Source organism: Scyliorhinus canicula, chromosome 9, assembly GCF_902713615.1.
Source record: "Scyliorhinus canicula chromosome 9, sScyCan1.1, whole genome shotgun sequence".
In the NCBI taxonomy this organism is placed as follows: domain Eukaryota; kingdom Metazoa; phylum Chordata; class Chondrichthyes; order Carcharhiniformes; family Scyliorhinidae; genus Scyliorhinus; species Scyliorhinus canicula.
In genome coordinates, this window is record NC_052154.1 from 194,480,757 (window position 1) to 194,494,813 (window position 14,057).

The window sequence follows — 14,057 nt, forward strand, 5'->3', positions numbered from 1 at the left end:
ATCACTGGTAATTGGAGCCCACATTAAGCATAATTGGGAGCCTTGGGCAGTCTTACGGAGAGAGAGAAAAAAAAGTCTTCGCACCCATTGTGCGAGCACCGTGAATTTGTTAGGTCCGATCAAGTTTCCAGGAACCCTGATTGTCTTTACCTTAATCTTTTGAACTGCCCACACACCTTAGATTAGGCATCTGTTATTCTGAAGAGATCTGAGATGTGAGAACATTAAAAAACAAACATACGACCCTTTATTTGGGACGCTGGCCCCCCCTCCCCGCCCCAACCACCCACCTCCCAACACAAATCCTCTTTACAGAAAGATGTTCAACAGCATGGGATAAATACGGATTTAATTTCAAGTAAGATATTCCAAAGTGTGGAATGGGTGCCCTAGTCCTTTCATTGGAGGTGCCTTTTATTCACACTGGGGTGAGGGAGAAAGCAAGTTATTTTTCAATGAATTCAAACATCCTAACATGTCCCAAGAAATAATAATCTTTATTGTCACAAGTAGGCTTACATTAACACTGCAATGAAGTTACTGTGAAAATCCCCCAGTCGCCACATTCCGGCGCCTGTTCGGGTGCACAGAGGGAGAATTCAAAATGTCCAATTCACCTAACAGCACGTCTTTCGGGACTTATGGGAGGAAACCGGAGCAGCCGGAGGAAACCCACGCAGACACGGGGGGAACGTGCAGACTCCGCACAGACTGTGACCCAAGCTGGGAATCGAACCCAGGTCCCTGGCACTGTGAAGCAACAGTGCTAACCACTGTGCTGCCTTGCTGGTACTGAGCACCACACTGCGATGGGGAATGGGCACCTTCAAAATCAGCTCTGCTCTGACCCCTGTCTGAACCTCCAGCGATGGGGTGTCAGTGAATGCGGTGGCATCTCTCGGGAAGAATGAGCCACACCAGGCTTCTTGGTGACGGCTAGTTGCCACCTGGTTACGTGCCTCCCTGTTTCATCACCACCTGTGTCTCCGGAAAGCTTCTCGTGTTGTTTCCTTTTACATGAGGAGAATAACTGAAGGAGAAACCTCCAAGCAGTCGATGGGAGTTTTGGAACAAAACCTGGATAATGTGGGAGGCTTACGGGAGGTGTCCCTTCCCACCAGCAGGATCTTCCTGTCCACCCCCCCCACCCCCTCCCACCACCGCCTGGCAGGTTCCCTGGCGGACTGGGTATTGGGGGGGGGCACAAAGCGCCAGTGGGGGATGATTGCAGTGATGGCCAGTGTCAAGTTGCCTCTGCCAGGGGTAGGGGGAGAATCCCACCCCCACCCATAATATTTCGACCCTTTTTCCTCTTTCCAGTTCTGGTGAATTGTGCTGGAATATGGACTCGTGCAGCCCAGTCTAGAGACTTGCCTTTCTGGGTGGAGTCAGGGGGGTTGGGGGCGGGGGGGGGGGGGGGGGGGGGGGGGTAGGTTGTTCGAGGTAAACCCGTCTTTACCTGATGATTGTGCTGTGTCACAAGTTTATCGCGATGTCTTCCCCCTGCCTTTACATTTCAGCCCAGTGTTCCCGACACCACCAGTCACACCCCGGGCCCAACGTGATTTGAAATCAGCAAACTCGAGCCAGATTGTTTAGAAAAACAACCTTAAAATAAAATAACTGTGGGACCCTACTGGTCTAAATAGCTTAAACTGCGTGGAACAGTTAACCACTTTAATGGTTGAAAATTTGTAGCTTTACGTCCTGGCTGCTACTTCATACTGATACATAAATAAAGTCAGGTGGAAGGCAGCACGGTGGCTCAGTGGGTTAGCACTGCAGCCTCAAGGCACTGAGGTCCCAGGTTCGATCCCGGCTCTGGGTCACTGTCCGTGTGGAGTTTGCACATTCTCCCCGTGTCTGCGTGGGTTTCGCCCCCACAACCCAAAGATGTGCAGGGTAGGTGGATTGTCCACGCTAAATTGCCCCTTAATTGGAAAAAAATGAATTGGGTGCTCTAAATTTATAAACAAATAAAAAAAAGTAAAGTCAGATGGAAAGATAGAGCTTACATACACCATAGGCTGTTTGGGTGAATGTACCTGCTTCTGTACCGTAAATATGAGTTTAACATTAATCAAACCAGAGCTAAACCTTTCATCGGTTAATCAAACATTCTTCACAACCGCCTCACGGCGCTGAGGTCCCAGGTTCGATCCCGGCTCTGGGTCACTGTCCGTGTGGAGTTTGCACATTCTCCCCGTGTCTGCGTGGGTTTCGCTTCCACAATCCAAAAAAATGTGCAGAGTAGGCGGATTGGCCACGCTAAATTGCCCCTTAATTGGAAAAAATAATTGGGTAATCTAAATTTATAAAAAAAAAAAAATCAAACATTCTTGCCTCCTCTGCATCCGATACATCCAGGTGCAAAACAAAAGACTAGTTACTGTTCTGGGGCGTGTATGCTGCGATTTCCCTCTGGTTTCAGTGCCAGTGGATGTGAGAACAGAATTAAAATGGTTCTCTCAATGGCTGAAGGAGGTTCTGGACATGCTGACCACCTGAGTGTTCAGTCAGCAGGACATTGCACATGGCGACGGGGCACTCAACCCCTTTTGTCTGCTTTGAATTAGCTGTTGGGCAACTGAGTCTCCACATGAATCTTGGATGATCCTGAGCTCCCAATGGATGGAAAGCTCCCAGTGGTGCAGTGCCTGACCAGGACAGATTAAGGTTTGTTCCCTGGTGGGCACAGAGTTGACCTTTGTGCAGCTAGATGATGGGGGGGGAAATACAATGAGGGTAATAATAAATTGCAAACAAATTCAGGAGAATCCTCTACCCAGAGAGTAGTGTGAATGTGTAAGTCGCCCCCTAGAGGGTATTTGAGGTGAATAGCATAGATGCAGTTTAAGGGCAACTAGACCAACACTTGAGGGAGAAAGCAGATGTAAATAGGGAGCAGGATTTAGTGGGGCATAAACAGTGAATGGTCTCTTTCTGTGCCAATTCTGTTCAACTCTTACAGTCCATGACACATTGTGAATGGAAATTCTCCACTTGAGGGCAGTTCAGGATAGCTGTCACCAGTTTTGGAGACATGGGCCCGCATGCGCACGGCGACGACCTGCAACGATCGCGCCGTAAAACATGGCGGCGGCCGTGCACAGACCGGGCCTCGCCAGCCCGCGCAGAAACTCCCCCCCGCCAGCCCGCAGCACGGCTCCCGTTCACAGCCACCAGGCCAGGTTCCCAACCGTCGAGACTACATGTCAACCATGTGGTCGGGAACTCGGCCCATCGGGAGCAGAGCATCAGGGAAAGGCCTTCAGCTCACGTGCTGAGGCCGTGCCAATGGAGTGCGGTGCGCGAGGCAATGTTGACATTTCTGAGCGGGCAGAGACTCGCAAACCGGCATCGCCTTCGATTTGGGCATCAAAAGAGATTTCCTGCCCAGTCGCTGATTATGATACCGGCGTCGGGCAACGGATAATCCCGCCCGACATGTTTCTCTGAAAACGTGGCTATTGCGGCGTTTACATGTGAGCTATTTCTCAGGCAGTCCCTCGTGGATTTTGCAGCATCAGCCAAGTCATGATTTTGCCTATCGGAGAAAAGAGGATCCCTCCCGAGTATCCCAAATCCAGCAGATTTACAAGCTAGCCTTTTGTTGGCAGTGCACGTTTGCTCCGAAGGAGGAATGTTGTAGCCTGGAATCCTGCGATCAGGAGTTGAGCTCATGGTCTCGGCTGACACGCCAGTATCGTTCTTCAGATGACATGTGAAACCAACATCCCTATCTCCCAAGCAAAGTGATTTCAGCAATGTGAAAGGTCCCGTGACACTTGTGAAAAGGCATTTATGTTCTCCCTCGCCTAGCATTACTCCCTCAACCAGTGTCGCTGAAAACCAATTAACCAGCCGGTCAAGTGGGTGGCAATTTATTGGAATATTGTGGTGTATGCAGAATAGCTGATTTGTGCCTGTATTTCAGAAATATTTCATTGTGAAGTGCTTTTTGAGTTGTGCAAATGTCTTTGCAAATAATAACCCAACCATTGAGGTGAGGGGATAAAAGGCCGGCGGTAATGTTTCCCTCTTTTTGACTCTTGTCTGTCCTTGGCCGCAAATGTTTATTCCGCCTGCCCCTCCCCCCCCCCCCCCCCCCCCCAACAATGGTTTTTGTCAGGTTGTTTTAGTTTTTTGCCATTCTTTCGCAAGCGCAATGTAATTCTTTCAACTAGAATCCAAGGTTGATTTGCAGCAAATCAGTGCTTTACATTCCGAATGTCATAGGTCCTAGGTGGGTTTGCTTTTGCTGCTTTGTGGATGTGTTTGATGTTGGACTCGAGGTCATTTTGTGTGTAATCATCAAGAGATAGCCGTCAGCGCTGTTTGGGAAATGGTGAGGAAGTTAATAGACAGGCATTCCATTGTCACTCTGACTAAATAAGCCCTGGGAAAGGTTTAAAGAAATAACTGTGAGGCGACCTCTGTCCTTTTTAAGCCTGTAGTCCCTGACACAACATGATTGATGATGCCGTCCGCGTCTGTGCTAAAGTAACACTACACTGATACTCTGAAGCAAGCATGGTCTGAACCGCACTGAATACCGCTCAAATTAATACTGCCATCTATACCCATGCATATTGCAGATTTAATAACTTGTGGCGATGTTTTGCAGCGTCTCTATCTAAATGTTAATGAAAACAATGCACATAGGAAAGTTTGAGGTTTGGGACAATGTAATGTGGAGCACTCCCACGCGAGAGCCTGAATTAGCACTTTACAAAGTTCTCAAGTTGCCCAGTGTCTTACCTCAGCGCTGCATGTGGCTGGGGTGAAATAGGGAGAGGAAACTGCACATGAAGCATATTAGTTGAAGTGTGTACAGAGAATAAAGTGACAATCTGAGGCTGCAGAATGATGCCCTTTCTCCCACAAATGTCATTGGTTTCCAGTCATGCACATCATAACAGAAGGCATTAATTTATCATTTGAGGAGTGCTTTGACTGCAAGGATTGACATGCCAGAGGTCAAAAGAAAATGAGGGGGAAAGGTCACATCGCGATGAACCAGCAACAAAAAAAATGCTAAGCCAGATGGATTGATTTCCAAATACACAGCAGCGAACAATTCTATCATTATTGTTTTTACATTTTATCAGAGAAACTCTGCAAATAGTATAAAGATGGTTTCCACTGGGATTGATCGACATAGCAAACACCAATCCTCCAGCAGCAAAATATCATTGTGCTTATGTGTTTTTCCACTGAAACCGCATCTGGAGGTTTGCTGCTGTTTAATTCTCCAAAGTGAGCTTACACCTGAACGGCCTCAGTAGTAGAAACATGAATTGACAAGGAGATCACCTTGACTCCTGTCCGCCAGCTCTCTGGAATCTGTGCGTTTCTCCAATTCTGCACATCCCTAATTTCCATCACTCCACCATTGGCGGCTGTACCTTCAGCTGCCTGGGGCAGGTCTGGAATTCTGTCCCGAACGTTCCCTGACTCTCTTCCTCCTTTTAAGATGCTCTTTGAACCCCACCACTGTCGAAGCTGTCATTTTTGCCAATACAGGGTTTAAATGTTGCTTCTTGATGTTTGTGAGATGTATTACTGTGCTAAAAGTGCTGCATGGTTTAATTATTCCCCCCTTTTTGTTTGGCTGTCTTTACACAGGATTGTTTACGGGCCTGTCAAGAACAGATCGAGTCACTTCTCGAGACGAGTCTGCGCCAGGTACAACACAACAGCATATCCCCAGAAACAAAGACTGTAGAAGATGAACTGGACCTCTCCTGCACACCAACTGACGTGCGAGATGTGAACCTATGATGACTGATAAGAGTGGTCGCTGCCAATTTTGCATGGAAATGCTCGCTATATATAAATATATATATATATTAAAAAACACACCATGACCTCCCCTCCAATATCTCCACGTTTTTTTTTAAAAAGAAGGGAAGTGCTTCCTTTTTGCTTTCAATGCTCAAGTCCCTTCACCATGCATTAAAATATGAAATAGTCGGAAACTGATTGTTTTAAAGAGCAGAAAAGAGAAGGCCATTGCATAGCCAGACACGCGTTATGCTACAAAATACATGCAGATTATATGAGACGTTAATGAAAGTGTTTTTATATACAAAAATTGTGTTTATGCTTCTCAGTTTATAATAATAGACAATAGAAAATGTCATTGGGGAGGTAATAGATTTGATTTTTTTTGTGTGAATGAACCATTTTTAATGTAGAAGAGGGTTGTAGGTAGTAATGATTTTTTCTATTTTAAAAAAAAAAGGAAAAAAGTGGAAAAAATGCATAGCTTTTACAGCAGTTTCTAGGCTTTTCTATATCTGCTTGTATATGTGTCTAGTCACTTTATAATCGGTTTTGTCCAGATGTTTATATGATTATTTAGTGTTTATCCTCTTCACCTTATAAATGGTTGATGTAACCCATCAGTGTACCTTAGATATCAGCATTATTACATGTATTCTTTGGAATCTGTGCGTTACCTGTGTGCATAAGGCTCTCTTGCGTGCCAGCTAATTATTGCTTGCGCAGGACCATTCTGCTACTCGTGAATAAGTACATAATTATACACACACTTACTAATGCTATAGTATCTTTTTTTAAAATAAGTCTTTGTGTCTTTTAATTTTATTTTTTTTGGCAGAAGAGACTATGTAAATAGAAGGCTGGCCGGAGTCGTCGACTCATTCTGGCCAACCAGTGACAGCTTTTAACCCACGGGCTCTGTTTTATTTTTCTCTTTTCTCAAACCATTCCATTTCAAAGCACTTTCGGTCAATAGATTAAAAGAAAAAAAAACCCCTCTCTGCGTGGAATTTTTTTTTTTTAAAGAAGTTTTTAAAAAATGGAATGGTTTAGAAATGTTAAAATGCTTGTGTGTTTGCGAGGCAAGTTATGTGGACTATGGTGTTAGAGAGGGAAATGGAACTTGGATTGTGACATTCCAGTGAATGGTAACTACATTCCAAAAACTGCTGGCATCAGTGAATTATAGAAAGAACAGTGTTTAGAAATCTTTCATGTGCCAATTAATTTATAAATGGGGCCTGTGTAGATATATTCTTCAGGTTTTATCAGCATGCATAGAATGTAACCATATTATTCCAGAAACTGTTTGCTTGATTATCCACAGCGAAGAAAATTCTTCATGTAATTTATTTATAAGGTAATGTAGATCTATTTATTGTGAGTCTGAAGTAGAAGAAGCTTCCAGCAGAGATACATCAGAGTTCAAATGTTTGTGCCATGGATGTAGGATCTCAGCCCCTTTGCAGAAATGTCTTGCTCTTCCTCCAAGCATTAAACTTGAGATTTTTGTTTTTTAAGAAGGAACGGTATTCGAGTGCCCCATGGTATCTTTGGAATAATAAACGAAGATTCTCAGGACAAGAGTTTCTAGATGATTGAGGGAGCACTCACTAATGGTAGATTTACTGCAGTGACTGGTCACCGTGTAAGATTTTGCTTCCTGCACCTGTGTGTGATGGAGAATTCTGATTCTGGCCAAATGTGAATTCTAGTGATGAACACGAGGAGTGAGAGGGCTGCTCGCTCAGCAAACCCGGATGAAGTGGGCTATGGTTAACTGTCACAATTGAGGGATGATTAAACTTTGAAAGCAGATTGTGTTTGTTTTTTCTCTCTTAATGACACGAGTGTCTATTGAGCTTAGAAGGATATACTGGCGTGGCCAATCGGCCCCATCGCCAAACCCCAAAACAACCAGGTAGCGGGACACGATTACCGTCAGGAGGTGATCGTATCACAGCGGCCAAGAGTTGAGATACGTGGCTTGGGGTCAAGCTCGGCATTTGTCACTTGGGTGTGGGCAGGTGCAAACATTTTTCTCGCGCACGCTCTGCCCTATTTTTCTCTTGTGCTGCACTCGATGATCTTGAGTATTCACAATTAAAAACCGGCTGGGAAGGAAACTTGATGCTGCCTTTTCTGGAGATGCAGGCCACAACCTCTTGAGACCAGGTGTTTTTCCTTTCTCTGTTCAGTTCTATGGCCTGACGGACACATGAGGCAATGTTGATGCTTCTGGGGGGCTAATTCCAGATGGCTGGGATGAGGCAGAAAACTTGAAAAAGCTGCTGCTATTTACATGCCCAATGTTCAGAGTGCTGTTGGATTGGATTCACTATCGTTTCTGTATATAGATTTTTCAAGGTCCAGGCCCCATTTATATATAAAATTCCCTTTTAAGACTACAACCATGAAACACCATAGTTTTAATTTTATCGGAATTGACCTTCTTGGAGAAGACAAAAAACGTAGTTGTCCCGATGTTATTGTTTTCCCCCCCCCACACCCCAGCTTTTAGGCGTTGATAGAAAATTTGCACATCTTGGTATGTACTGATGCTAGAACGTAGTAGAGGGGAGGAGGAGGAACTAAACTCAGTTGAAGTTGCGATTGCGAGGAGAGATGTTTTGTATGATACTGCCGTTTAATGGTGTTGATTGTAAGAAATGGAGTGGACACTCCTTTTTGAGCTGCTATGGAGAAGTTCCCAGCTTGGTTTGAAATTAACATTTTGCTTTTTTCTCTTTTTTTAAAAAAAAAGTTTTTTTTTCTTTTTTTTGTCATTGTGTTTTGCTGCTATTTTATGGATCAATTTTTATTACAATGCCATATACTGCCATGTTATAGGTTTTAATTTTCTCATAGAAAATTATGATATTGACATCAGTTTTTTTGTAGATTTCTTTTTTTTTCTAAATGTGATCAGTTTTTAATGTGATTACTGCTCTATTCCAAAAAAAAAAGTTCCTGTTCGCATTACCTCAGACTACAGTTAACCAGATTTTTTTTTTTTTTAACACACCGGGTTTTTTGTTTCATATGTTGCCTCATAGTCCTGTTTTATTGAAAACTGAAATGCGTTGTACATTTATCTGAGGGGGTTCTGCGGGAAAAGTTCCACAGGATCCCAAGAGGGTCTGATGTATACTGTCTGAATTTCAGGAACATTTGCTTACCTCAATTTATTTCTACATGTGGCATCTCCTGTTCTTCTGAACCTTCCATTTTCTAACCACAATGTTACATCGACAACGACTGTTGGTTGTACAGGTTGTGTACCGAAAAGGCAGTGTACTGTATTTTTATATTAAAGAGGATAATCTGTACTGAAAGGCCAAAGGCTGATTAGGGCTTTCATATACCGACAAAGATGTCTGTTTTTTTAAATCAATGTTTCACATATTTTCAGATGGTCACAATCTATATAAAGCATTCAATTACAAATTTGTACTTTTATATTTTACAAAATGTCACTGTTCATGGTCTGAAATGCACATTTTCACAAACAGACCTGTACTAGACAAGTTTCCAACCAGATAAACTAGAAATAAAAATGTTTTGAAAACCTCACGTTGGTGCACCTGTGGGTTTTTGTTTTCTGAATCGCTCTCTTGGCATTTTGAAGGGTCACGATCCCAATGACCGAACAACTTGCATTCGCATAGCATCTTTTTACTCGGGACATCCCAAAGCACAAGGATACGGCACAAGGAAGTGCAGAGGGTTTTGGCCATGGTTGGTATGACCGGCACAGGCTTAGAGGGCCGAAGGGCCTGTTCCTGTGCTGTATTGTTCTTTGTTCACATCACAGTCCTTGAATTAGCTTTTTTTGAAGCTCCTCAGGTCAAGAGCTCGTCGTTCCCTGATTCTTCATTCCTCTTCCTTGGGACTTGAATGTACGTCCATCCGGAGAGGGATCAAATGACCCTGCCCCAGGATCTTGTGTGAAATGAGCTTGTGGCAGATGCTCCAGGTCCTGCTGGCTACTGCCACAATTAACAACTGAAGCTTGCTCATTGTAGTTGGTGTGCTGAATAGATGGGGCAAGGAGCAAACTCGAAGTGGTTCTAGCTGCTAACAAGGGTGGAACCCCCATGGCTACTTCACACCTAGCACTGGGTAATCGAGCAGTGTTTGCATTAAAGTTCGTTGGAGGAGGTTGTTGCTTGTAGAAGCAAACAATGACCCTTTATACCAACCTTGGATGGATGTTTTGTCAAAACCTGGAATGCTGCAAATCCTTTTTGTAGATGACATAGTTTTGTTAACCGACATCAAACAGGATGAAGACGAGCTTGAGACTCCAGAGGACACCTAGTTTGGGCTTTATGCATGGACCCCTTTCTCCCCCTCTCCCGTCCTATGCTCCATGAATCTGAGTAAACTGTCTAATCCATGAGCTGGAGGTCAACTAGAGCAGGAAATGGAATCTTACGTTGAAGCAATTCATTCATCTCTTATCAACCTAACACTTCCCACCTTAGAACATAAGAACTAGGAGCAGGAGTCGGCCATCTGGCCCTTCGAGCCTGCTCCACCATTCAATGAGATCATGGCTGATCTTCTGTGGACTTTCCTTGCCATCAAGTTCATCAAAGGCATTAACCAGTTCCAAAATGAAAGCCTGGTTCTGGTGTAGTCCGACATTTCACCTGCTCAGAAATTTATAAAATTGTCGCACCGAGCTCAGTCCTTTCAAAAATCCACTCCCGCTCCAATGTAAATATTCAGGTCAGTGCTGAGGAACCAGCATCTCTGTCTCATAATGGGGTATAAAAGGAAGCCCAGAAACATTTTGGAGGTATGACAAAATTCTTGAATGTTTGGGGGTCTGAGGAATATTTTAAAGGAGGACAGAGAGACGAGAAGAGGCACGAGGGGTTTAGGGAAAGAATTACGGAGGATGGGGTTTACATGTTTTAATGCAGACAAGTGTGAATTGATAAATATTCGTAGGAACATTGCAGAAAGGAAATATAAAACAAATGGTCCAATTCTAAAGGTAGTGTGGGAACAAAGAAAGTTGTTGCTACATGTCTACAAATTGTTGAAGGTAGCAGGCATAGAGTACAAAAGCAAGGAAGCTATAAAGATCCTTTAGAAAACTGGAAGTTGGCCTCACCTATAATAATAATCCTTATTGTCACAAGTCGGCTTGCATTAACACAACAATAAAGTTACTGTGAAAATCCCCTCGTCGCCACATTCCGGTGCCTGTTCGGGTACACTGATGGAGAATTCAGAATGTCCAATTCACCTAACAGCACATCTTGTGGGAGGAAACCGGAGCACCCGGAGGAAACCCACGCAGACACGGGGAGAATGCAGACTCCGCACAGACAGTGATCAAACCCGGGTACCTTCAGGTATGAAGCAATAGTGGTAACCACTGTGCTACACTGCTCTGGAGTATTGTAATAAGTCTTACAACACCAGGTTAAAGTCCAACAGGTTTGTTTTGAATCACTAGCTTTCAGAGCACTGCTCCTTCCTCAGGATTCACCTGAGGAAGGAGCTAAGCTCTGAAAGCTAGTGATTTGAAACAAACCTGTTGGACTTTAACCTGGTGTTGTAAGACTTCTTACTGTGCTCACCCCAGTCCAACGCCAGCATCTTCACATTCTGGAGTATTGTATTCAATTTAGGGCACCGCAAGATGTGAAGGCTCAGGGTTCAAAGAACATCTACTAAAATGGTTCTAGGAATGAGGAACTTTAGTTACATTGACAGATTGGAGAGAAGATTGAGAGAGGGGTTCAAAATCATGAAGAGAATTGAAGAAGAGAAACTGTTCCCATTGGTGGAGGGGTCAAGGACCAGTGGAAATTAATTTAAAGTGAAAGAAAAACGAAGCTGGGTTGATGTGAAGAAAATCTTTTTACGCACTACATGGGTATGATCTGAAGAGCGCTGCTTGAGAGCCGCAAGTCCGTCTGGAGACAGTTCAAAGGGTTGCGATTGGAATGTGTCTCTCCCGGTAACGAGTTTAGAGCAGCAATTTAGATAATAGTCAGGTGTGAATAGCTAATGGAGTAGAAACCGATTTTAGACAATTGGGAAGATCCCAGAGATATACATGTGTTAATGTACAGTCAAGGAGTTGATGTGGGCCAGACAGCGGTAAACACAGAAGGCATAATCAAAGAACTAAGATATAGGGTGAGATTCTCCATCCAGCAATGCCAGAATCACGATTCGGGCAGAGAATCAGGGGTCAACTGAAAATTGAGGCCACACTGGCACCCAATGGAGTGCCATGCTCCAGCACCTCGAGGGTGGTGTGGATGTGCTCCATTCCCATCTCCGGTGTGGGTATGCAAATTATACAGTAACACTCATTGACATACACTTTTAAAAAATTTCGAGTACCCAATTCTTTTTTTTCTAATTAAGGGACAATTTAGCGTGGCCAATCCACCTACCCTGCACACCTTTGGGTGTGGGGGGGGGGGGGGGAAACCCACGCAAACACGGGGGAATTGATAAATATTTAAAGGGGATATGCTGCAGGAGATGGGGCAGGGCAGAGGAACTAATTGCCTTTTGCTGGAAAAGAGAAACATTGAATTGCGCCTATTGGGCCAAAGTCACAAGGACACCATATTTCAAAGGGAACAACAATTTATACGGCACGATAAGAAAGTGCTGATTGGTTGACAAGTGGACTTTGATTGGTGGAGGCATTATCATGGCAATGCACTAGAGAGAAGACATTCTCATTTAAATGCACACTAGGCATGAGGTTAAGGCACTGCAATGGAAAATGCACCAGGGAACAGTTGTCCCCCAAGTTTAGTTTTGTTGAAAAGGCAAAACGCCTGGACATATTCTTTCTGTTTACAAAGGACAGGGCCCTCGATATGAATGCATGTAACTTCTGCAAGGACCCTTCCTATTGATTCCCTTAGTTCCCATCTCTTTAGTTTGGTCTTTATCATTTTTGGTCCATAGTTTGTTCATGGGGACATGCCTTTAAGTCGAGCAGAGGAAGTAAGGAACTATAAGTGTCAAACTAATACACTGCATTATAAAGTTTTGTATTTTGGGCAGAGGAACTCAGACTTTATGGCACCCAAGAGATTGAAGGGGTTTGTTTCAATTGGTTGGTTGGTGGCCAATGGATTGGCTGGGACAATATTCTGCCTGGCAACCAACAATGGTTGGTTCCTGTTAGGTAGGGTTTTTCATAGGGAACCCAGGTGAAGTCGCTGGACCTCATGGTGGAAGCAGCTCTCTCGCTCTCTCTCTCTCTCTGCTCGGCTGCCTGATGTCTGAAGGCAGAAACTTCTAAACCCTGAAAGAAGCTCTCCCGCTGTCTCTCTATCTGTCTCTCTCTCTCTCGCTTTCTCTCTCTCTCTCACTTTCTCTCATGCTGGCTGTCTGCTATTTCTGTGAGTCTACAGTGAAAGCCATTGCAAGCTGAAATAAAAGATAACATCAACCTGAAAGCTGAGAATGAAGAAGAATCTAACTGGAAGACGTCCATTTTAACAAAGACTCTTATCCTTTTACTTTCATCATTCTTTTACACCCCTCTTTTCATTCTGTGTTTGTTTGTGTGTGTGTGTGTTTCGAGGGTGGGGTGAGTTAAAAGGGACAAGGGTTAGAGATTAGATAATAGTTAACCATTTGTATTTGCTGCTATTTAATTATAGTGACCGGTAATAACAAAACGTTCATCGTGTTTACAAACCCATTGACTGTAATTGTTGGACAGTCAAAGGCCTCGGGTATTTCAAAATAAAAGTTAATTTCAACTGTGTTACAACTTTGGACCAAGAGGGGCTGGAATTGACGGCGCACCGGCCCAGGGTGTCCGAACAGTTCTAGCACATGTAAATGGGCGGTATGGTAGCACAGTGGTTAGCACTGCTGCTTCACAGCGCCAGGATCCCGGGTTTGATTCCCGGCTTGGGTTACTGTCCGTGTGGAGTCTGCACGTTCTCCCCGTGCCTGAGTGGGTTTCCTCCGGGTGCTCCGGTTTCCTCCCACAGCCCAAAGACGTGCAGGTTAGGTGGGTTGAACATTCTGAATTCTCCCTCCATGTACCTGAACAGGCGCCAGAATGTGGCGACTAGGGGATTTTCACAGTAACTTCATTACAGTGTTAATGTAAGCCTACTTGTGACAATAATTAAGATTATTATTATGATTATTACAATCCTGGCAGCACGGTGGCCTAGTGGTTAGCACAACCACCTCACGGCGCTGAGGTCCCAGGTTCGATCCCGGCTCTGGGTCACTGTCCGTGTGGAGTTTGCTCATTC

General features: G+C 44.3%; 1 protein-coding gene across 1 annotated transcript in view; it reads left to right on the plus strand.

Annotated features, from left to right (window-relative positions):
* The window catches only part of ccnd1 (cyclin D1), a 50,048-nt gene extending 40,688 nt beyond the window's left edge, over positions 1-9,360 (plus strand). The window contains exon 4 of the mRNA XM_038806073.1: positions 5,629-9,360. Coding sequence (XP_038662001.1) covers positions 5,629-5,784 — 156 coding nt within the window. The 3' untranslated portion in view covers positions 5,785-9,360. The remainder of the gene's footprint in view (positions 1-5,628) is intronic.
* The last annotated feature ends 4,697 nt before the right edge of the window (positions 9,361-14,057 follow it).